Source organism: Pipistrellus hanaki (genome assembly GCF_964339955.1).
Source record: "Pipistrellus hanaki genome assembly, chromosome: 19".
Lineage (NCBI taxonomy): Eukaryota > Metazoa > Chordata > Mammalia > Chiroptera > Vespertilionidae > Pipistrellus > Pipistrellus hanaki.
Window position 1 is genome coordinate 4,170,098 of NC_140521.1, and position 24,865 is coordinate 4,194,962.

The 24,865-nt window shown below is 59.8% G+C and overlaps 1 protein-coding gene across 1 annotated transcript in view; it reads left to right on the forward strand.

Moving 5' to 3' along the window:
• Positions 1-23,800, forward strand: part of MN1 (MN1 proto-oncogene, transcriptional regulator) — a 46,160-nt gene extending 22,360 nt beyond the window's left edge. Inside the window, exon 2 of the mRNA XM_084868127.1 lies at positions 20,787-23,800. Coding sequence (XP_084724253.1) covers positions 20,787-20,968 — 182 coding nt within the window. The 3' untranslated portion in view covers positions 20,969-23,800. The remainder of the gene's footprint in view (positions 1-20,786) is intronic.
• The last annotated feature ends 1,065 nt before the right edge of the window (positions 23,801-24,865 follow it).

Consider the following 24,865-nt stretch of genomic DNA (forward strand, 5'->3'; position numbering starts at 1 on the left):
TCTCGGCTGTGTGACCTGGGACAGCTTGCTCACCCTCTCTGCGCCTCCATTTCCTCGTTGGTGAAAGAGGACGATACTACCGTGTTTTCCCCGGAAATAAGACATCCTCCGAAAATAAGACCTAGTACCTGGAAAGATAGGACATCCCCTGAAAATAAGACCTAGCGCAACGTTGGGAGAAAAAAAAATTAATATAAGACACTGTCTTATTTTCGGGGAAACAGGGTAGTTCCTGTTTCCCCGAAAATAAGACTTGGAGGATTCAGCGGGTTCATACGTACGCGAGTGGGCACTCGGAAGGCTGCCTGACACGGGGAAAGCACTCTGCTTTAATTGAGCACCTACTGTGTGCCATGCGACTCTTCAGAGGCCCTGGTAACATGGCGGCTGCTGCTTGTCGCCTCTTGGGGATGAGGGGACGCGTCGCAGGGAGGCCGGGGGGCTTGTCCTTCGGGGTCCAGTGGCTGAGGCCGGAGGGTTGTCCTGTCAGAGGGCCGGGCCGGGCTGGAACCCCTGCCCCTGCAGCAGCCGCCTCAGGCCTCACGGCCGGGCGCCGTCCTTGTCCGGGCAGTCAGACCCTGTTCGGACCTCGGCCGGTGCGGCCAGCCATGGTGGATGGCAGCGCCTCGGTATTTAGTTTTTTGTTTTTTTAAAAAAAAATACATTTTATTGATTTTTCACAGAGAAGAAGGGAGAGGGGATAGAGAGAGAGAAACGTCTATGAGAGAGAATCATCCATCAGCTGCCTCCAGCACCCCCCCCCCCCACTGGGGATGTGCCTGCAACCAAGGTACATGCTCTTGGCCGGAATCGAACCTGGGACCTTGCAGTCCGCAGGCCGACGCTCTATCCACTGAGCCACACCGGTCAGGGCGGTGTTCAGGGTTTTATCTTGCCCTGAGCGCGGAAGGACCATTCCCTGATACGCGTGAGGAATGGGCAGCCTTCTCCTGGGAGGGACTCATGCGATGAGCTGGTCCCCGGCCCAGGAGCCCTCTGCCCAGAGCCTGCGCCCGCGGCGAGCCATCCGGGGCTGGCAGTGGGCTAGGAAACCCCAGTGTCTGGAGCCTCAGGCGGGGCCGGGGGACCCGGCGGGCTTGGGTCGAACAGAGAGAGGGTGAGAGCAAGAGAGAGCGCGAACTCAAGCGTGAGTGGGCATCCCTGTCCCCGGTGAGAGTGGGAGGGGCTGGGAGGCAGGCAGGCAGGCCCGGGTTCGAATCCCAGCTCTGCTGCGGTGTGCTGTGTGACCCTGGGCGGATGGTTTGCCTCTCTGAGCGTGGTTGACAGCAAACGCTTTGGAATCGGCTGAAGGGCAGTCACTCCCTGCTCCCACTGGAGGCCCTCGGCCACGTCCCAGCACCTCTTCCAGCCTCAGTGTCCTTGCTGCAAACTGGGGGGCGGGGGTAACACCCGGTTCTGGGGGCCCTGGCTCCGCTTCTCACTCTGGGGACCCTTGGCAGCGTCCGGAGATGTGTTTGGCTGTCACACCTGCAAAGGAGGGGGAGGGTACTGCTGGCTTCTAAAAAGTAGAGGCCAGCCCTGGCCCATGTGGCTCAGTGGATAGGGCGTTGCCGGCCTGCAGACTTGAAGGGTCCCGGGTTCGATTCTGGTCAAGGGCACGTACCTCGGTGGCAGGCTTCCGGCCCCTGGTTCGGGGTGCATGCGGGAGGTAACCCATCAACATGTGTGTCTCTCTCACGTGGGATGTGTGTGAGTTTCTAGACGGGGCCGCCAGGAAGAGGGGACCCCTGGGAGGCGGTGACTGTCCGCTGAGACCCGAAGGAGGAGGGGGACCCAGCCTGGGGCGTGCTGGTCACTGGCCAAACCAGGGGAGACGTGACGCTGGAAGGGTCTGCCCATTGCCCTGGTGTAAACACCTCCCACCGCGGCCAATGTCAAGCTCCCCATCGAACTGTCAGCTGTCAGCCTGCTTGCGGAATGGCTGGCGATCGAACAATAGGTTCCCACAGGCAGAGCAGAGCCCTGTCGGGCCTGCAGGAAGGGTGTTGCAGGCGAGGGGGACGGCAAGTACAGGAACCCTGAGGCTGGACGGAGCTGGCGTGTTTTTCTTTTCTCTCTTTTTTTTTTCCTTCTCTCCAGAAACAGGGAGGGGCAGGTGTGGGCGTAGAGACGATCCAGGAGGAATGGGACCTGATAGCACATAGTAGGTTTGCAATGAATGCTGGTCGCATCCGAGCTCCACGTCTGTGAGAAAATGTCTGTTTCCTTCTTTTGTCTTCAAGCCGAGCCCCTTCTGCAGAGGCAGCCAGGCTCGCTGCCCATGGTCGGGGGACACCTGGGCCCCAGGTGAGGACAGGGCGCTCAGGCCACGGCGGGGCGCGGCCTGCCGCAGGTAGAGGGGCCTGGGGGCGTCCGTCCTCCCTCTAATCCGGCCAGGCCGTGATTTATGCCCGGGCCCAGGGAGCCCGAGCTTCCTTCTTTTCCCAGCCATTGTTCTCCGGCCTGACGGGGCAGCGGACAGGAAGGTGCAGGCCCCGAGGAGGCGCAGGGGCCGATCTCTGGGCGACCCCGGCTGGCATCCACCTTCTGGAAGTTTCTTTTTTCTTTTCTTTTTTTAAAAAAAATATATATTTTACTGATTTTTTTTTTTACAGAGAGGAAGGGAGAGAGATAGAGAGAAACATCGATGAGAGAGGAACATTGATTAGCTGCCTCCTGCACACCCCCTACTGGGGATGTACCCGCAACCAAGGTACATGCCCTTGACCAGAATCAAACCTGGGACCTTTCAGTCTGCAGGCCAGCACTCTATCTGCTGAGCCAAACTGGTTTTGGCGTGAAAGTTTCTTTTTTTCCCCCCTTTCTCCCTGACTCTTTTAAAAAATATATATATTTTATTGATTCCGCCTCTTGCACACCTCCCACTGGGGATGTGCCTGCAACCAAGGCACATGTCCTTGACCGGAATCGAACCTGGGACCCTTGAGTCCGCAGGCCGACGCTCTGTCCACTGAGCCACACCGGTTAGGCCTCCCTGACTCTGTTCGTTGCAAAAGGAATCGTAACGGTGTGTGGCCAGGGAGCACCCTTCACGCCTAGCCCCATTTTGCAGATGAGAAAACCGAGGCTCAGAGAGGCAGAGTGATTTGTCCAGGGCCTCCCCGCCGGGAGGGAGGCAGAATGCAGAGTCACACCGGTGCCTGTCTGACTCGGGGGCCTGTGCTCAGAACCACTATCTCCAGCCCAGAAGAGCAGCTGATTTCCTACCAGCAGATGCTCGGAATAAAAACCCACGCACACGCCGTCTCGCCCCCTCCCGGCGATGGCCAGCCGTGCCTGTGCTGATTATTCAAACCTTTACCATCTGTTCCCCACGACGGGCGAAGGGCCAGAGAGCCTTGGGCCTCGGGGCCTGGGGAGGTGGCTTGGTGGGACTGAGCCTCGACCTGCTTGTCTGTCCAATGGGTCCATTCAGGTCTCTTGTAGGACCCCTGTCAACAGGGAGTATCGGGCCAGAACCATTATCTGCGGGCAAAACAGACATCTTGTCTGTGGGGGGAGGGGATCGCCCCGAAGACAAGCAGATAGAAAGGACAATGGGGTGCATGTTCCACAGGAAGTGGACGGGCGTCGGGAGGGAGGGTCTGGGGGGAGAGGGGGAGGGTCGTGGGCCAGGTGGCTCTGACGTAGGAGCAGAGACCCACGTGGAGACAGAGCGGCAGCTCTCCCCGGCACCTGGCACGGCTCAGCCGCCGGTAGGTGCCCGATGATGGAATGAGGAAAGAAGGGGGCTTTGTCCGCGGCAGGGGGCACACCTGCCTGGCCCCAGGGCTGGAGGGCTGGAGGGGGCGGGGAGAGGCCCGTTCTCCGGAGACATCAGGCAGCACGGCCACCCCGAAACCACGGAGACGCAGGAGGGGTGATGGGTAAGGTGACCAGACGTCCCGCTTTTGACTGTCTGGTCACCTTAGTGATGGGTGTTTCTCTCTTCAGAGGGGCAGGTGTGGGTCCAGGGCCCAGGGTCCAGGGTCCCAGCTCCCATTTCTGCAGGGGTGAGTAGGGAAGGCAGGAGAGGGGGCCCTGGGCATGGGGTCGCCTCCTCCCCAGCCGGCTTTCCTCATTTCTCTGTTGCCAATGGCAGTCCCTCCCTCCCATGGGCTGTGCTTGCCTGGCACCTAGTGACCCTGATACGGGGTCCCCCACCCAGAGCGTGCGAGGGCGTCTGGGTGGGAATTGTGAGAGGGCGTCTGGGTGGGGGCTGCGAGAGGGTGCCGTTTGCTTCTGAGTCACCCAGCGCTGGCCTGGGGAGCTGGCCGCTCCATTCCGACCCCAGGAAGCCAGGGCCTCGCCCCCTGGCCTGATCCCTCACCGCCCTGGGCCTGCCTCAGTTTCCTCATCTGTGTGTTGGGTTGAACAGGGCCGTGGTGAGGATCGTGGGAGAAAATGAAAAGCACTCAGCCCCGTGGCTGGCACATCCATCCGAGAGGTCACGTGCCTTAACCTGATACAGTTGCCTCCTGCCTCCCCCGGCGGGAGGCGTGGGGGGCCTCGGAGGGGGAGGGGTGGGGTGCTGCAGAGACTGGGGGAGCGGGCGCCCCTTTACGGGGCCCCTCGTCCCCCCACCCCCCCCCAGTGGGCGGCGAGAAACCCGCCCGTGGAGTGTTTGGCGCTGAGCTTGGGCGCCGTGGAGGGAGGGGCGCGAAGGTGGCCGTTGCGAAGGGCAGAAATCGCCCAGGTGGCTGTATGGTTTGGGACTGTGGTCGGCACACCGCGGCTCGAGAGCCACAGGCGGCTCTTGGGCCCCTGGAGGGTGGCTCTTCCACAAAAATGCCACGGCCGCCCGGGCGAGTCTGTGTTGAAGACGTGGCGGCGTTCGAAGAAGTTGACGTTGGGAAAAAGCGTGGCCCTCCAAAGACGTGTCCATCGCGGTCCTGTGGATCGCTGGCTCTGTGGACTGATGAGTTTGCCGACCACGGGGTTAGGGTGTACATCAGCGAGAAGACGGGTTGGAGGTTTTAGAAAAACAGAGCGTTTTCTGGGAGCCCCTCGGCGTTTCCAACCTCCTCGCCCCGTCGTACGCCTGCCTCTCAGGGTCTCTGTCTGTACGGGGTGTGGAGAATCAGCCCCTGGGCGGGTGCTGGAAACGTCTCTGAAAACCACGGCAACCATGCCGATGGCATGTAAACGCACACGCGTCACCCCTGCTCTGTGTGTAGACGCTGATGTGTGCCCCATGGGCCACCCCGGGGCAGTGACGAGACAGGGGCGCCCCTCACCAGCTGCGCCCGGCGGGAGGAAACCCCGATAGTAACGCTGACCTGCTCCTTTGTCCCGGGCCCGGGTCCCCCTCCTGGGACAGAAGAGACAGCCCGGGCAGGGCTGGCTGGCTGGTCTCCTGGCTTCTGTCTCTCCCCAAACCCACGCTGGCTGGGGACGTTCTCCGTTTTGCTTTTGGAAAGAAAGCTCATCCGATCCTCCGCCTCCAGCATGCATCTTCAGCGGAGTCCAACAGAGTTGGGGTGATGGGGATGCCTGGGGAGCAGAACCCTCCTTCTGCCCAGACTGGGGTCCAGCCTCACCCCCCTTGAGTGTGAAGGGCACATGGTGCATCCCCCCTTTGCCTGCCAGGCCCCACGGGGACGGAAAAACATCGCCGGCTGTGGTTCCCAGGTGTTCGCTGGGTCTCTCTCTCTCTCTCTCCCCCCTCCTCTCCCTAACTGTCGCCCCCTCCTCTCTTCCCTTCTCCTCTCCCTTTCATTCCTGGAACAATGGTCCGGGCCAGTTCCTTTGGGCCCCTCCACATTCCTGGCCCAAACCGAAAACCCGTTCTTAACCCCCATGACCAGGCCTGCAGCCGTTTTGTCTGGTATGTGGCGTCCGCCCCGGGTGGGGTGGGGGGCCAGGCATGCTTCCAATTTATCTCCCGGCAAGCATGCCAGCTTCAAGGGGAGCAGGGGCTGGGGGCGCGGGGGCGGGGTGGGGGGCGGCCTGAAGGGGCAGGGAGTCAGAGCCAGCAGCTTTCACCAGGGGGGAGAGAGGGCGAGGAGGGAAGGGGCCATAGGCCCAGGGGGGCTCAGGCCAGGGGCCTCCAGAGGATTCTGGGTGAGGCCAGGCCCTGGCCCTTCACCCCACTTACCCCCCCCCCCCCCCCACTTATTAGCCACCGTGTGTGTGTGTGTGTGTGTGTGTGTGTGTGTGTGGATCTGGGGATTTTATACTCTGGATTCTATTTGTCTATGATTATTTTTTAATGAGGTCGGACTGGAAATCCATCTGCCCGGGCTTGGGCTGCCTGCGTTGGAAGGCAATTAAACCGGAGACTAACCTCTTAATTAGGGTTTCCCTGTGTAAATCTCATTGGGTAAATTCCTTATCATCCTCGGCTTTAACTACTGCAGGGTCGTGTGTCTCCCCTCCCCCCCACCCCCCCACCCCGAGAGAGGGGATTGGGGTCCCCCCGGGGCCTCTCAGTGAATCCTCCCAGGGAGGCCGCCCATCTCTGCACATGGGGCGCCCTCCTGCCACCAGAACCTCCCCCAGACCCCCCCCCCCCCCCCGAAGGCCCGGGAGAGAGGTCCCTCTCCGAGTTAATCAATCAGACATTACAGTGGTGCCTGGCGGTTCTGGAGAACTCGTCTGCCACCTTCTCAGCCCCCTGGGTCCCCCTCCAGCGCCCTTCTAGGTCTTTCTTTAAATTTTTTTTTTTTCCTTGGGGCGTGAACTGAAAACTCTGCTAAAGGAAATCGGCAGGCCCCCCCGCCCCCCCCCCCCCCCCGCTTTGCCACTCCCCCCTTTTCTCTGGAACCGTGTGTCCCTGTGGATGGCGAGATTGTCCCGCCTTCCCTTTTTGACATGCAAGTGCGGAGGCCCGGAGTGGGAATGTCAGGGGTCAGGCTTCAGGCGGCAGGGAGGCAGGGAGCAGGGGGCGGCCCGGCCTCAGCTGCTTGCTGCTGCCGAGGTCTTTGCCTTCCTGGAGAAATCCCAGCCGGGCTTAACCCCTTGGCGCCCAGCCCCTGCTCTGGGTTCTGGGCACGTCCTCCTGTCTGCTCTGGAGTCAGGGGATGTTGGCCCCCGGCCTCCTCTGTGAGGGATGGGGTGGGGCAGTCACAGCAGCTTGCCTCAGGGCAGTGGTTCTCAACCTTCCTCATGCCGCGAACCGATGCTGTAGAGCACATGTGTCAAACACACGGCCCGCGGGCCAAATCCAGCCCGCCAGGCCTTGCAATGTGGCCCGCACCGCGCTGTCATCACTGCACTCCTCTGTCAGTTTATGACATTGTCAGTTTATGACTGTTCAGTAAACCATTCGGCCCGCGATTTAGGCTGGATTTTAGATTTTGGCCCCTTCTCTGATGGAGTTCGACACCCCTACTGTAGAGCCTAAGACCATCGGAAAACACAGATATTCACATGACGATGCATTCACAGTTAGCAACATTACAGTGATGCAGTAGCAACGAAAATAATTTTGCGGCCGAGGCCGGTTTGGCTCAATGGATAGAGCGTCGGCCTGCGGACTGAAGGGTCCCAGGTTCGATTCCGGTCAAGGGCATGTACCTTGGTTGCGGGCACATCCCCAGTAAGGGGTGTGCAAGAGGCAGCTGATCGATGTTTCTCTGTCATGGATGTTTCTAGCCCTCTATCTCTCTCCCTTCCTCTCTGTAAAAAATAAATAAAATATATTAAAAAAAATAATAATAATTTTGCAGCTGAGGGTCACCACAGCAGGAGGAGCTGCGTGAAAGGGTCGGGGCTGAGGAAGGCGGAGAACCACGGCCTCAGAGGAAGGTCACCTCGGACTGTGGTCCCAGCAGCAGGTGTCGGGCCCTTAGGCTGGGCTGGGGACCCTGCTCAGGGGCCAGCATCCCGGGACACCTGCCACTTTACACATGGGGAAACCAAGGCCCAGGCGGTCTGGGCCAATCCCAGGGGATCACAGGCAGAGGTGGGGTTAGGGCCCAGCCCTTCCTGCTCTGAACCCTGGTTCCAGTACCAGAGGTTCTCCCTCCTTTCTCCCCCTTCCCCCCCCTAAGGTGACCAGACGTCCCGCTTTTGGCGGGACAGTCCCGATTTTTAACCATGTGTCCCGCGTCCCTCGGAGTTTTCAAAAGAATCGGGACTTTTTAAAAAAATGCTGAGGGACGTGGGACAAATGGTTAAAAATCGGGACTGTCTCACCAAAAGCGGACGTCTGGTCACCTTAAACCGTCCCCCCTCCCCCAAAGCGAGATGGTGTTTGGACTCCTAACACCACTCCGCAGCCATGGAAGGGGCAGGGGGGCCAGTTTGGGAGCCGAGCGTGACTCAGCCATTCCATCCTCACGCCCCTGGGAAGCAGCTGCTTCTATGGACCCATTTTACAGATGAGGCGGGTGCGGTGCAGACCTGACCGTGGGTGTGGTTGGTGGCCGGCGGGAACACTGGATCTGTCCCCGCCGGTCCAGGCTGCTGCTCCACCTGGGGACGCCTCCAGCCGGTGGAGACAGGAGAAGCCGTGCAGAGCCGTGTCGGCCCGGCCTCCCTCACCTGGGGAGTGACCCCACGGCCATGTGGGACGGAGGGTCTGTGAAACGGGCTCGGGAGAAGGTGGAGGGGGCCGGGTTTGCCAGGCTGGCATGGGGCCTGGCCCACCCGTGGCTTAGGCCAGCCCCTGCCCCAGAACACAGAGCTGCATGGTTTCCACATCTGTGGAGGGAGGGTAATGGCAGTTTTAGCCTGTGGGTTCTGTCGGGAGGGACTGCACGGCTCACACATACAGCAACGACTCACACCGGCTAAGTGTCAATACACATGAGCTGTTATTATTATTATTATTATTATTATTATTATTAAATTATTACTAGGGGCCCGATGCACAAAGATTTGTGCAAGAATGGGCCTTCCTTCCCCTGGCTGTGGGCACAGCCTATGCTCCAGTAGGAGCCATCTTTCTGCCTTCCCACGCTGCCCAGAGGCCCGGAGCGCTGGGCACCTGCTTGTGCATATGTACCCGCCATCTTTGTTGTGCTAATTTGCATACTAACTCCTGATTGGCGGGCGGGCGTCACGAGGGCACGGTCCATTTGCATCTTCCTCTTTTGTTAGTGTGGATTCTTAATTCCTAATTATGGAGGAGAGAAAAAACAATATAGGCTCCCAAGAAGTCCCAAAGGGAACAAGCCCCAGGGGCTGATGGGTGCCTCCCCGGAGAGCCAGGAGTGGGAGGGCTCACAGTGGGAATCAGGGAGGGCTGGGAGGCGTCGACCTCGGAACCAGGGCCGTGTGACTCGGGGCAGGTCCCCTCCCCTCTCGGTGCTCCCGGGGAATCCGGGACGGGCCAGCTTCCTCGGCTACAAGTGGGATGAGCCTCGACCTGGGGTCTCCGGCGGGGACCAGCAGAGGAGGGACTGCTTCCTGGCCTTGTCCTTAACGGGGGCGGGGCAGCGGCTTTGGGCCCCACCCTGCTGGCTGGGGTCAGTTTCCCCGCCCGGAACGGGGACGCCTGGAGGAAGCCATGCACCCAGACGTGTTTTCGGGATGGGGTGGGGGTGATGGAGGCGGCTCGGGTGTCAGGGACGACCATTAGGATAACAGAACGTGGACCTTTGCTCTGCAGCGTGTGGGGGGGAATCTGAGCACCCGGCAGGCATTGCAGCTGGCAGCTCCCGGTCTGCCCAGGGGTCCGGCGGCTCGGTGTCTGCCCGGGAGAGGGCACCCCGGGGCGGTGAGAGGTGGTCACGCAGACAAAAGGGCCGAGGCGATGCTTTGGGTTCTGGCTTTTCACCGTGGCGCCCTCTTGTAGCCTGTGGTTTTGAGAAAAGCCGTGTTGCTGTCCTGCACCTCAGTTTCCTCGTCTCTAAAATGGGTGTCGTCGGGGGGAGGCTGTTTGGTGAAGCGAAGGGAGGCATTCGAGGTTCCAGCCCCGGCTCCCACGGGAGGATGATGCCCTGTTCTTGGTCTCTCTGGTCACCTGTCGCTGTGACAACGACTCGGGCCCAGCGGGGCCTGGGAAGGCCTTTGGGGCCGCCTGAAGCGGAACTTGAATTCTCCCCCTGCAGGCCTGCGGCCTCCCACCCCCTCCCTCCCTCCCCCTGACACCAGAGCCGGCATCTGCTTCCCCGGAGCTGCTTAATATTCCCGGGAGCTGCTTAGTATTCCGCCGCGGTGAGACGAACTCACTGGGGCCGCCCGCAAGCAGCTGAATGGACCGGGCGCCCCAGGCCTTTCAGAGCCGCTCCAGACCCGCCTGGGGCCGCGGGAGGCTGGCAGCCGCGGCAGCTGGGGGAGACGGGCCCTGTCCTTCCCGGTGCCCCTCAGGGGGAGCCCCCCTTTGGGGGCACAGGCTCCCCCCCCCGGGGGGAGGCGGCTGGAGGCCGGGGAGGGGCGGCCTGGGTGTCCTGGCCTGTTTGGGGCCTTGTGTGTGCTTCTTGGCTCAGAGGTGTGTGTGTGGGGCCTCCGAAGGGCGGCTGAGCGAGCTCGGCCTTCCCCGATCCCCCCCCCGACCCCCCCCACCCCAGCCTCAAACTGGGCCCCCGGGAGGCAGGAGGGCCAGCCTCGAGAGGCACCGTTTGATGATGATGATGATGATGATGATGTAGAGATAGCAGCCGCCAACGAGCGCTCACCGAGTTCCAAACACCGTGCAAAGCGTGTTATCTGGGCTGTCTGATGACTCCTCGACGCCACTGAGTCCCATTTGACAGATGAAGGAGTTGAGGCCTAAGAAACGAACTGGTTTATCTCATTTAAAAAGAATATATACACACACACACACACACACACACACACACACACATATATACATATATATATATATATATATATATATATATATATATATTTTATTTTTTTATTTTATTGATTTTCTAAAGAGAGGAAGGGTGAGGGATAGAGCTAGAAACATCAGTGAGAGAATCATCCATCAGCTGCCTCTTGCACACCCCCCACCAGGGATGTGCCCGCAACCAAGGTACAAGCCCTTGACCAGAATCGAACCTGGGACCTTTCAGTCCGCAGGCTGACGCTCTATCCACTGAGCCACACCGGTTTCAGCCCAAAGAGGCCTTCTTTCCTTGGTGCCGTGGCAGCCGTGAAAATCCCCTTTTCAGGTTGGTCTGGAGGCCCCAGGGTTGTGGTTCGAGTCTCCCTTATTCTAGGGACTTTTTTTGGGGGGGCGGGTAGAGGGGTAGGGGTGGGGGTGAGTTCCTGCTCCCAGGAATGGAGGTGGTCGGTCAGCCTGTGGGCTGAGGACCTACTGTGTGTCAGTGGTGCATCGGTGAGGCAAGGCCCCTGATGTCGGGGCACGCACCTTCTAGAGGCCGTGGCGGAGAGCAGGGCAGGTCTGAGACGCTGCGGGGTGTGGAGAGACCGACTGTGGAAGGGCCAGGAGGGTGAAGGGAGACGTGACGGTCCTGGTCCGGCGAGAGGGGAGAGCCGGCTGGACCACGGTGCCACCGCTTGGCGATGCCCGTATCCTCCGTGGTCACACCGTGTGTGTGTGTGTGTGTGTGTGTGTGTGTGATAGGAACTGGGTGCGGGCGTGGGCGGCCAGGCCTGATCAGACTCCTGCCCCCGACGGGGCCTTCTCTGGCCTCAGCTTCCCCAGAGGTGCAGCAGCAGCAGCCAGCCCTGTCTTTCTGGGGTCCAGTCCTGCCTTCCTCCGAGGACCCCAGGGGCCAGGGGCCGTGGTCTCCGCCCCGGGAGGGGAGGCACCGGCTCTGAGGCTGCTTCTCCAGCCCCCAGACCTCGGCAAATCCCGAAAATCCTCCCGAGAGCCGGGCGTGGGTGCTGTGGGGTGTGTCGTGTGGTAGGGTGTGGGTCTCAGGGAATTTGACAGAAGGCGAGGCTGGGCGGATTATTGAGTCCTTTGTCCCCGCCCGCGTGCCCACCTCTCCCTGGACTCCCCGCCTCGGACTAGGGCTGAGAGATGAGGCGCCTCCGCCGCCGAGGTTACGGCGAGGCCTCGGCGAGCCTAGAAGGAGGGACACGGGATCGGCGTTCGCCCTCACCAGTGTCCGTGCTTGATCATACGACCACACGGCTGGCTCCCGGCGGCCCTCCCCGGCAGGTGTGCCTGGTCTGGCTTCGCGGATGGGGAAGCCGAGACGCGGCGATCAGATGACCTGCCCTCGGCCCTCCCCCTCACTGTGGGATGACCCGGGACCCGTCTCGGTGCCTCTCCGTGCCTCGGTTTCCCCGCCTGCCACTTCAGAGAGGAACTGGTGGACGTTAATGCCCGGGGCCCGATGGTGATGCCCATGGTGTAGGGGTGTGGGACAGGGATGTGGAGGCACAGGGATGGGGGGGACCCCATCTGTGGGCATCAAGAGCCACATGCGGCTCTTTGGCCCCTGGAGCGTGGCTCTTCCACAGAATACCATGTGTCCTAATTTAGTGAATAACAATGTACCTACCTGTATCGTTTAAGTTTACAAAATGTGGCTCTTCCAAAGCAATGTCCGTCGTCGCACTGTTGATATTTGGCTCTGTGGGCTAATGAGTTTGCCGACCCCTGTGTTAGCCCATGGACTCCGTAGAGCAGTGGTTCTCAACCTTCCTAACGCCTCGACCCTGTCATACAGTTCCTCATGTTGAAGTGACCCCCCCCCAACCATAACATTAATTTGGTTACTAATTAAAATTAAATGTGTTGCTACTGTTATGCATCGTAATGTGAATGTCTGTGTTTTCTGACGGTCTTAGGAGACCCTGCTAGCGGTACTCAACCTGTCAGTCGCGACCCACAGGCGCAGAACCGCTGCTGTGGAGCCCAAGACCGTCGGGAAACACAGATATTTATTTATTTATTATTTATTTATTGTAAATATATTTTTTATTGATTTTTTTTTTTTACTGAGAGGAAGAGAGAGGGATAGAGAGTTAGAAACATCGATGAGAGAGAATCATCAATCAGCTGCCTCCTGCACACCGCCTACCGGGGATGTGCCCGCAACCAAGGGACATGCCCTTGACCGGAATCGAACCCAGGACCCTTCAGTCCGCAGGCCGACGCTCTATCCACTGAGCCACACAGATATTTAGATTACGATTCATAACAGGTAGCAACATTGCGATGCATTAACAGTAGCAGCAGCGAACATAATTTTATGGCTGGGTGAGGGCCTGGATTAAAGGGCCGAGGCATCAGGAAGGTTGAGAGCCGCTGCCTGAGAGGCTGCCCCAGCCCAGGTGTGGGGAGTGATGGAACCGGATACGGAGCGTCACCTGGGTACCACGCAGGGCGGCCCCTCTTTGCGAGGCAGGAGCCCCAGGCCCCATCCCCACAGAGCGTGCCTGGCCCCGCGAAGCCCTTTCCGGAGGATGGGGCTCAGAGAGCTCTGGGGACCTGCCTGGGTGAGCCCGCCACTCTGCCCCGCCGACCCCCACACGAGAAGGTCACACAGGTCGCGCAGGGCCGCAGAGGGGTGAGCTGGGCCGATGTCCCCAGAACCTCCGCCCAAAGCATCGGCACTTCAAAAACTTGTTGTTGCTTTTTTTTTTTTTTTTTTTTTTTAATTCAGACTTATCCCTGTGTCTGGTCTGTCTGTCCTCCAGTGGGCTGGGAGCAAGGAGATTCTAATTCTGCAGAAATGCGTCCGTCTATCTGTCTTACTTTATAAAAATGATGATTTAAAAATATATATATATATATATATATATATATATATATATATATATATATATATATTTTATTGATTTTTTACAGAGAGGAAGGGAGAGAGAGGGATAGGGAGTTAGAAACATCGATGAGAGAAAAACATCCATTAGCTGCCTCTTGCACACCCCCTTACCGGGGATGTGCCCGCAACCAAGGTACATGCCCTTGACCGGAATCAAACCTGGGACCTCTCAGTCCGCAGGCAGACGCTCTATCCACTGAGCTGAACAGGTTTCGGCTAAAAACTATGATTGTGGAGTGGCTCACCGGGTGACAGGCGGAGTGGGAGCCGGGAGCTCAGGGAGGTGTGGGCTCCGGTGGTCGGTGGTTAGGGGCGCAGAGAGGGACCTGTTCCTCCCAGGGCGGCCCAGCGGCGGGTCCAGTGCCATGGAATTGTGGGTAAGGAGGTGAGAAGACCCAGAGCAGGAGGGGCCGTGCAGGAGGCAGGGGTGGAGAGAAGCACAGACGTAAGAATCACGGTGGTATACCACTTCCTGGGGCGGCGTCGGTGCCTCCGAGAGAGCTAAGTGATTTGCTGACATCATCGCCGGACCTTTCCGATGGCCCCGTGAGCCATATGCCTCCTCCTACCCATTCCATGGATGAGAAAACTGAGGTTCGGAGAGGTTCAGAGCTGAGGCTGAAACCTGGTGCCCCGGACTCGCTGTGCAATGCTGTCTCTGCACAAGCACCGCCGTGGACGCTGTCAGGAGGAAGGTGCTGGCTGAGGGGGGTCGGTCCCCAGCTTCCTTACTCCCCCCCACCCCCCAGTCTGTCAGATCTCAGCAGCAGGCCGGCCAGGAGTGGCCCTGGGGGTGCGCAGGGCTGCATCTGTCCCAGGTCACTGGCCACGTGGCTGGAGGCACCAGGAAAAGGAGACCGATCCTGCTCAGGCCGGGGAGAGGGGCCTGCCCGGTCCCTCCGGTGGACACGGGTCCTCCTACGCCGCCCCGCATGTCTCTCCTCCCCGCTCCGGGCCGGGGCAGGCTCGGCGTCCGGCCCCCTCCGCCTCCCCGCCCCCCACGCCTGCCCTCGGCAGCAGCCTGCCTCGCCTCAGTGGAGCCCTCAGCCAGTCCTCCATCTAAATGACAGCTGCCCTCAGCCAAGTCAGCTCCGATTAATTCCCGAAGCTTCCGGGGCCCGGCGGGGCCGCGCGCAGGCCGAGCTGCCCCCGTGCTGGTGGGGGGCTGGCTCCTCCTGCACCCCGGGGCGGGCCGGGAACGTGGGGTGTCCGGGACCCCTCCCCGCCCCTCGGAGTCCCCACACATCGGCCCCCATCAGCTGGGGCCTGTGGGCACCTGGAGGGCAGCGTCCATGGAGGAAGCCTTGAACGGGACTCGGTTTTTTTTTTAAATCGGGACTTTTTTTTTTTTTTTTTTAATATGTTTTATTGATTTGTTACAGAGAGGAAGGGAGAGGGATAGAGAGTTAGAAACATCGATGAGAGAGAATCATTGATCAGCTGCCTCTTGCACACCCCCCACCGGGGATGTGCCTGCAACCCAGGTACATGCCCTTGGCCGGAATCGAACCCGGGACCCTTCAATCCGCAGGCTAGCGCTCTATCCACTGAGCCAAACCGGTTTCGGCGGGCCTTGGGTTTTATCTCTGGTTCCTCGGTCCCCCGGGGCGTTGGGTCCCCATGGATGAGTGTCAGGGTCCTTTCCAAAAAAAAAATAAATAAATAAAAAAATAATAATAATAGTATTGATCTCGGAGAAGGAGAGGGGCAGGGAGAGGAAGGGAGAGATCCAGGGGGGAGAGACTGAGGAAGAATGGGATGGGGGGGTGGGGACAGGACAGAGGGACACTTTGCGTTTTCACGGGACGTGGATAAAGCCACACGCGTTGGCCTCAGACAGACCTGGGGGTGCCCCTGGCCGGCTGTGTGGCTGGGGACCAGGAACGCTCCCGCCCCGAACCTCAGTTTCCTGTCCTGTGGAGGAGTTGGAGCGGGGGGCCCTCACTCCCTGGGTGTTGGAGGGGGGGATCGAATGAGATGGAATGAAGCCCAAGGTCAGCATTCGCGCTGACATCCCTGGAGCTGCTGGTCCGTAGACGTGTGGCCGGTCTCCTTGTTCCGTGTCTCGGTTGTCATGGCGACGTCATGGCTAGCCGTGGATGGGAGAGCTCTGAGCGGGTGGGGGATGCAGATGGAAGGCTGGGCTTGAGGCGTGGCCAGTCCCCCCCACAGGCCCCGAGGAGACGGCCGGGGGGAGTGTCCCTCAGGCTGCTGGCCCTGGGTCCCCGATCCTTGGAATTCGGGTGAAGGCATCTTAGTATCTCTGACTTTGTAAACCACCCCCCTCCCCCATCTCCTCTCTACAGTGAATGTAAAATCTCATCGCCCCCATGGATAGGAAGAGAATCAGGGGCAGTTGTCCGTCCATCCACCCCCCGTCATTGGGGAGAGGACCCAGTAGGCCCAGAGAGGGGGAGTGACTTGCTCAAGGCCACACAGCTCCCGGGAGGGAGTGTTTATCCGCGTCCACAGGTGGGGAATCTGAGGCTCAGCAGGTTGTTGCATGGGCCCAAGGTCCCGGGGCTGGTGAAGGGGGGCGGGGTTGAGACTCAGACGGAGGTGGTGGCGTTGGAATCGGGGCTTCCGCATGCAGAGCAGGGGCCCCCCCGAAACCTGCCGAGCGTGGGCGAGGAGTGGAGGGGGGTGTTTGGGTTGGCTGAGCAGACCCTCTTGGTGCTGCCGGTGTGGGGCTTGGCTTGACCGTTCCTGCCCCTGAGCCTGGTGGCAGGGGGTCCCCACCTCCCACGGGGCCCGGGAAGGTCCTCCTGGGGGTCCTGCATTCGGGGTGCCACGCCCAGCCCTTTCTCAGAGACGGGGAGCAGGAGCGAGGAGCGTCTGGGGGCAGGGATGTGTCTGAGGGACCTGAGGGACTCCCGGGCTGTGGGACGGATCTGCGGGGACGGTGTGGCTCGCTCAGCCCTGTGGCTCCCAGGCCCGCCTCTGCCTCTGGCCCAGGGCCCCAGTCTCCCCTCCTCCTAACCCCCCCCCCCCCCCCAAATCCCCCAGCTGAGTGGCAGCTGTCACAGATACCGGCGTCTCCTCCGGTCAGGCCCAAATAAAGGAGAAACCAAAATACATTCGCCTTTGTCGGGATCCTGCGAGGAGGGTGAGCGGGGCGAGAGAGTCACCGCTATTGTGCTCGGGGCCCACACGGCTCCTTACATAAGCCCGGAGTTAAAAATACCCCCGGAATTTCTGATTCCCGGGCGCTGCCGCTGCCTGGGGTGGCCCCCGGCCCCCGCCCTCCCAGGCTCCCAGGGCAGGGGTGGGGCGGGCCTCCGGGCCTGTGGGAGGCGGCAGAGAAACTCCCAGGAGCTGGGGCTGCCTTCAGAGTCCCAGGCAGTCCCCCAGCGGGGAGCGGGGAAACCCCCAGAGCAGCAGAGTCTTTCCGGGCTCGGGGCCTGCTCCTGTGTCCTCACCCGCATCATCTCATTTAATCCTACAGCCTGAGCCAACACTTTGCCCAGCCCCCCTTCTCCTCACTCCCCCACCCCTGCACCCGGGGTTAGCACCTAGGGAATTCTTGGCCCCGGCTCAATGGAGCACCTTTTTTTTTTTTTTTAAAAAAATATATATATATATTTTATTGATTTTTTACAGAGAGGAAGGGAGAGGGATAGAGTTAGAAACATCGATGAGAGAGAAACACCGATCAGCTGCCTCCTGCACACCTCCCACCGGGGATGTGCCCGCCACCACGGTCCATGCCCTTGACCGGAATCGAACCTGGGACCCTTCAGTCCGCAGGCCGACGCTCTATACCCACTGAGCCAAACGGAGTCAGCACTCAGGCCCCCCGCCGGGTGCCTGGGGTGCCTGGGGTGCGTGGGGTGCTGGGCTGGACACACCAAGCCCGCCCCTCCCCCAGGCTGCCCGTCGATGGGGGCGGCAGGCTGACGGCTAACACGAGGAAAACACACGGCAACACCATCAGGTTCCGGGGGGTCTGCCTGTGCCGGCGCCGAGCTACTCCAGGGTCCACCCCCCCCCCCCCCGTCCCCCAATCCGGGGAGCTGGGCGAGGGGGTGGCTTATCCCTGGGCCCTGCCGCCCCAGGAGCCGGGACGGGCCTCTCGGAGCCGGGGCAGGCCCCGACGTGAGGCGGCTTCCGCGGGACTGATTTATGGGCAGCCGCTCGGCGCGGTCGGTCGGGGCGTGCCGGGTCCCCGGCTGGAAGGCATCCTGGGGCGGGAGGATGCATTCGGTCATGCTGGGGTTGTCAGGACCCGAAGGGGAATGCACCCTCTTGAAACATATTCCCTGTGGATACGCCACGCCCTGGTGCATCCCTACCAGCCAGTGCTCTGTGACGGCAGGCGAGCCCCTCACCCTCTCTGAGCCCCGGGGCCTCCTGTGACGCGGGGAGGAGGGTCGCCCTGCTGCCGGGCTTGCTGGGAGAGGGACGGAGATGATAATTCCCGGAAGGGCTGCGCTGTGTGCCGACACAATCCAGCCTGTGCAAGAAGAGCCGCCGTGCCGAAACCGGTGTAGCTCAGCGGGTAGAGCGTCGGCCTGTGGACTGAAGGGTCCCAGGTTCGATTCCCGTCAGGGACATGAACCTTGGTTGCGGGCACATCCCCGGTAGGGGGTGTGCAGGAGGCAGCTGGTCGATGATTCTCTCTCATCGATGTTTCTAACGATCCCTCTCTCTTAGAAGAGCAGCCATCTTGATTGTGTCGGAGTTGTCTGTAAGTTGGGAACAGAGCATCCTGAGAAAATTGGGCCAGTCCCGTCCATCCGGGACCCTCCCTCAGCAGACCCAGGTGGCAGAAGGGTCCCTAAGCCTCCCCGTAGCTCGGGGTCATGCCAATTGATCCTGCAGCCACTGAGCAAGAAATCCAGGCGACGGGAGCTTGGGTCTGGGCCTTGGTGCCAGCATCGGCAAGCGGCCTCGGTTTGCTGCCTGTGCAATGGGCACACGGAGATCACGCGTGGAAAGGCGTCGCTCTGGTTGGCGGACGCGATCCCGCTCGCCCAGGCAGAGCTTGCAGTGCTGGGAGCAGAACTCCTCTTGGGGGCGCTAGGCCGTGTCCCGGGGCGTCCGCCGGCTGCATGGGCCGCAGAGCAGACGTGTGCAGGCTGAGCACCCGCGTGGCTAGAACCCGGGGCTCCCCGTGTGTGGGGGAGCCCGGCTCTGGTGTGGAGTGGCCTTCCGGCCGCCCGCTCACCCACCAGGCTCCCCACCCGGGCTCCTCCTCCCGTGAGACGCCAGTGCCAGGGACGGGAGCGTGTCCGTCTGGCCGGGTCCGAGGAGGGGGCCGAGGCGTGGGGGCGTCTCGATGGGTGCAGGGACCCCTCACCTTCTGACCCCCCCAGATCCTAATGACAGTCCCAGAAGCCCTGTGTGGGGATCTTTTCTGCAAACCAGGGAGGTGATGTCACCCCCACTTCGGCAGCCGGGATCGGAGGGACTGGGTGGGACTGGGACTCCAGCCCCCCGTCTGTGACTCCGCGGTGACTGTGCTAGGACGCTGGCTCCCGGGGTGGGGATGGGGGAGCGGAATGAGGACAGTGTCTGCCTCATTTCCTGCTGGACCCGCAGGGCTGGCCCACACCTGGCACCTGGTCGGAACACTCCGCCGAGGCCGGTGGAGGAGGGAAGGAGCCGAGGAGAGAACTTCCTCTCCCGCCCCAGCTCCTCCCAGCACCCCAAAGCCGGGTGTCTCCAGCGCCCCAGGGTGGGGGCCCCTGCAAAACCCGGTTAGTCACCGCCTGGCCTCGGCTGCCTGGGCCCGTCCTTCTGGGAAGGTTTTTCTCGCTCTTAATCCCACAAGGCGAGCTGGGCGAGGTGACGCCTGCCTGGCACAGGGCCCTGGCGGGGCCTGCCCGCTGTGCCTCTGAGGAGGGTGGGTTGGGTACGGAGTTCAGTATCGGGGCGTGCTCTCTCGGCCCCACGGGGCCCCCCAATCCTCTGCTGAGTCAGAAGTGCACCTTCCGGGCTGTGTGACCTTGGGGAGGTCGCCTCTCCTCTCTGAGATTCAGGCTGTCTGAAACGGGGGGGATCATGCCGAAACCGGTGTGGCTCAGTGGATAGAGCGTCGGCCTGTGGACTGAAAGGTCCCGGGTTCGATTCCGGTCAAGGGCATGTACCTTGGTTGCGGGCACATCCCCGGTAGGGGGTGTGCAAGAGGCAGCTGATCGATGATTCTCTCTCATCGATGTTTCTAACTCTCTATCCCTCTCTCTTCCTCTCTGTAAAAAAATCAATAAAATGTATATTAAAAAAAATAAAAATAAAAGGGGGGATCATGAGAATATTCACCCGTCTATGGCGTGTCTGGCTCAGAATAGAACCATTGGTCACCAGGCGGCAGTGAGTGAGCAGCCCTCCGTAGCAAGTGCTCTAGGCATCCCAGTTCTTGTGCTCTTTGAGTCTAATTCGCACTAAGGTGTGAATGGTTGTCCAGCAGCCAGTTTCCCCTCCCGTCCGTCTAACGCAGGCATTCGTGATGTCTCTGGTGCCGTGTGACCGCGTGCGAAGGAAATGGAAGGGACTCTTTTTGCTAAGGGCGTAGGGAGGACTGGACTCCCTCATCCTTATTCACCCTTATCACCCAAAGTCCCTTGATACAGCGCTTGGGCAAAGGGCAAAAAGGCCTGGTTGGGGGAATCCAGACTTTCCGTCTTCACTGCACGGAGCAGTGTGGCACCTTGTTCAGGACGTTCCCAGCCCATGGTAGACCCTTCGCCAATGTCTTTCTGGAAGATGGCGAGTGGATAAGCTGGGGTCTGGACCTGGACAGTCTTCCCTAGCACCCTTTCGCTGCATCCCGAACGGACTCCTACACTCGCTGCAATGCCCCGTGTAGATGCCCCCTCCTCTAGGAAACCTCCCGGACATGGCTTGGGTCCAGCTAAAATCTTTGGGGAACTCTAGTGCATCTGAGATGGAGCAAACCCTGAAATAGGATTGTCCCAACCATCCCATTTCCCAGGGGTCTACCGCGGTGACCCAGGAGGAGGAGGAGGAGGAGGAGGAGGACTCCCATGGGCTGAGGTCTCATCCGGATCAGAGGCACGAGCGGGGCATTTTAACCAGACGTCTCCAGATCCCTTCAGAACGCCTTCCGGCGCGACGCGAGGCCACGGCTGCTCTCCCCCTCCCCCTCCAGGGCCTCCTGCGGAGCCGAGCACGCTAACCCCTCTCTCCCCCTTCTTCCTCCCACAGCCCACGACCTCCCCGCGAACAAGGCCCCCGCGGCCCAGCCCGGCAGCCATCTGCAGTGCCTGTCTGTCCACTGCACAGACGACGTGGGCGACGCCAAGGCCCGAGCCTCCGTGCCCACCTGGCGGTCCCTGCACTCCGACATCTCCAACCGGTTCGGGACGTTCGTGGCCGCCCTCACTTGAACAGACAAGAGTGCCCCCTCCCCCTGCACCAGGCCCTTCCCTCCCCCTCCCCTCTCCTCCCCTCTCCCCCCCCACCCCCTCCCCCTCCCTCACCTCTAATAACCGGAGAGGGCCACTGTCGCTGAAGGAATGAATGGGCTCTTTTCTAGATTGGGACCGGCGTAGTGGCGGCGTATGGACCGGAAAGGGTTAATTTAAAAGGGAAGAAAGGAAAAAAAAGAAAAAGAAACAACCTCAAACATATTTTTTTTTTTATTATTTTAAAAAAAGAGAGACTCTGTCTGCCACAGTATGTTACCAGTGTTAACCCTTCTGCCGTTAGCCAGCTTCGGCTCAAGCCTCTTCCTCGCTTAGAGAATCCACCCCCCCACCCCCTTTTATTTCCCCGTCACCGTGGCTTACAGTGTTTTGTTTTATTTTCCACGCGGCTGTACGCCCGAGGACTGTTAGTTCACAATAAGAGGAGCGTTGCTTTCTTTCTTTCTTTCTTTTTTTTAATTCTCTTTTATTCTTATTCCTCCCCCCCCCCTTGTTTTCCTCCTTCCCTTTATTTTTTGGTTCCTTTTTCTTTTCTTTCTTTCTCCTTTTTTCCCTTCTTTGCTTTGTTCACGGCTTATTAAAATGGAAATCCCGGAGAAGAGTGGCCCTGGAACCTTGCGGAAAAAGTCACGTTGTTCATCGCCATATTATCTGTTGGCATCCAAGTGTCATCAGGGAGGCGGGAGCCAAACAAGGAGTGTCCCCCCCTCCCCTTAGGTATTCCACCGGGGGTGCTGTGTGGTCTGTTTCCCAAGGGGAGAGAGAGAGAGAGAGAGAGAGAGAGAGAGAGAGAGAGAGAGAGAGACCGTTCTGCTGGAAGCCGCCCGGTCTGGGCGGGGGCGTGGCCGGCCGCGCTGCGGGAAGGACGCAGAAGGCTTGACAGCGGAGTTCTCTCCTCCCCTCCTGGGCCTCTCACAGATGCCGGGCCCGGATGGTCACGCGTTGCTGAGCAGCCCTGGTCCGCGTGGGGGATGGGGCCTCCCAGCCCGCAGTGTCTGAGGGGTCGGGGGTGTGGGGGCCCCGGGTTCCAGCTCTGCTCCAGCCCAGGCCGCGGGGGCGATCCCTGCTTCCCCGGGGGCCTCTGCGGACCGCTGTTCTCTGGAGGGAGGCGCTGGGGGTGGGGGGCTGGGTGTATCTCCCCCCCCCCCGCCTGTTCCCACGGGTCCCCCCCACTCTGATCTATGTGACCCCCTCCCACCTGGGCAACGAGGGAGGAGGGCGCCCAGGCTCAGCTTGCTGAGCCCCCTCCTCTCTCCAAGCCTGGGAATTTAAAAAAAAAAAAAATTACTTTTTGGCTGGGTTTTGCAGACGGCTGGGGGTCAGAGGGAGGAGAAAGAGACTATAACTCATGACTCGGATACCTGGGCCTTGTTTTTTTTTTTTGAACCCTGGAATTCCACCATGCCTCTCCCCCCTCCCCCCTTTTTGACCTAATCTCCTCACTCTGTTGCAAAAGGAGAGCCACAGCCCACGTGGCTCACGGAGAATTAACTCTCTGAGACGTGACGAGGGAGGGAGGCTGGGTGAGGGGGCTCCTGGGCCCGCCAGGCATGCCCCCTGGTCCTCCCTCCCGGAGTGTGGCCACCGGGGGCTCCGGGTGCCGGGAGCGGGCACCCTGGGGTGCCGTGGATGCTTAGGGGAGTCTCGAAGGACCTGGAGGGGTGGGGGTGGGGGCATGGAGATCCCAGGGGTGGGTCAGACAGGAAGTGACCCCGGTATCATTCCATCCCAATCGGCGGCCCCTGTGTTACCGGTTTCTGGGAAGGGCCACGGCTTCCGAAATCCCCCATTTTGATCATCATCTCCCCTTTTGCTCCCCCTCCCCCTCCCCCCAGGTCCCCAGAGTTTGCAGACCTGGCTTTTTTTTTTTTTTGTAGCAAGGGACCTGAAGGCTTTGGGTTCACCATCCAACACCCACGTGGTTTATTTCAAAGACCTTCTCTGCCAAGGGAGGGGAGAAGAGCATCTAGGAAAATCTTGCTCTTTCCATAGCCACTCCTCCCACTCCCACCCCCTCTCTTTCTTTCCTTCTGCCGGCCTTTTTTTTGGCTCGGGTCCGAGTCTGGACAGTGCAAGGTCCTGGCCTGGACGGGTGTCTGCCCCGGGGGCTGACGCCCCCATGACAGAGGGCAGGCCTAAGCCCGCGGTGTGAATTTGTCAGAAGGTGGTGTGTGAGCGGATCAGGTCGAAAGGAGAGAAAGTGGGGGGGGGGGGGGAAGGAGAGGGGGGCTTCAGGCTGAGGAGCTAAGTGTTTGTCTTTTTGACTCTGCCCAGTGCTTGGCCATCCGCTCAGAAACACCTGAAGTTTAAAAACATTCTCTCTCCCGGACCCCGGAATGGAACAGCTTTACAAATAGCCTTAAGCAAAAGGATGGCATTTCGTTACATCTGGTTCCATGGGAAACATGAAAGGCAAATGAGAAACACACACCCCCAGCCCACGAGGTTCCAAACACTGGTAATGGGTACTCCATCGCGAACTCTTCGGGGGGAAAAAATAAAACAAAAAAACGTTCTTGCACATGTAAAATAGGAAACCTTAACTCTGCTGTGTGTTAGGCAATCCTGTAATCTTCTTTGACTCTTAAAAAAAAAAAAAGAAATTCATTTCTGAAATGCTTGGTTGGGAGACTGTGACAATAGCTCATGAAATTGAGTGTTATTTTTTTTTCTTTCTTTTTTTAAAAAAAAAAAAACTATGTAAAGTGCAGTCTTCTGTATTCATGCATATTGTATATACCTGTATATGTTTTCCTGAGCAGCTAAATAACAATAAATATGACGTTAATGGTGGCTGTGGCGCGTGTGTGGGCGGGGCTTGCTTTATTTCCATCACTCTGCTCCCCCTACCCTCTGTCCCCCCACTCTCCCCACCCCCACCCCCACCCTACACACCTCCCCTTTGCCTGTAGGTCTCTTCAAATGACATGGGAGATGAGAGTAGAGGTCTGGATGCTGGTGTGTGTGTGTGTGTGTGTGTGTGTGTTGATGTGAGTCGGGTCATCTCAGAATGTCTCCACTCAGCACTGCGGACATTGGGTTAGGGGGCCCTGCATGGTGGGGGCCATCCTGTGCATTGTAAGGGTGTTGAGCAGTATCCTTGGCCTGGAGATGCCAGTAGCACCTCTTCCCCCCACCCCCCACCCCCTTGTGACAACCCAAACATTGCCCAGTGTCCCCTGGGAGGCATCTGATCACCATCGGGGGAAGGAGTATGGGGAGACCCACCCCAGGCGGCTGTGCCATGTGAGGGCTCTCTCTCTTTTTTTGAGTCTTAGAGTCCACTTTCAGAAACCAGAAAGCTTTGCATGTTCCTGCGAGCCGTGCGGCTGCTCCGTGCCTCCATGTTCCCATCTGTGAAATGGGTCTAACAGCGGAGCTGTCCTAGCAGACAACGTGGTGTGTGTGGACGCAGCACCCTGGCGGGCCCCACGGGCACACGCGGTGAGCGTGTGCCGGGGTCCTTTTCTCCCGGGTGGCCCTGGGCTGTGGTGGGCACGCGGTTCCACCCAGCCTCCATTGTCTTGTCTCTGAAGTGCAGCCAGGAACATCCAGCGTGGAGGCGACTGTGAGCACCGGCTCTGGGTCAGCTCTTACGCCTGCCAACGCTCTGGCTGTCCCTGGGGGCTGGCCTCTGGGCAGTAACTTTGCTCGGACACCGGCAGCCTGAGGCTTAAATGAAAATTCCTCATTTAAAAAAATATATATTTTTATTGATTTTTTTACAGAGAGGTATAGAGAGAAACGTCGATGAGAGAGAATCATCAGTCAGCTGCCTCCTGCACACCCCCTCCTGGGGATGTGCCCACAACCAAGGCACATGCCCTTGACCGGAATCGAACCTGGGACCTCTCAGTC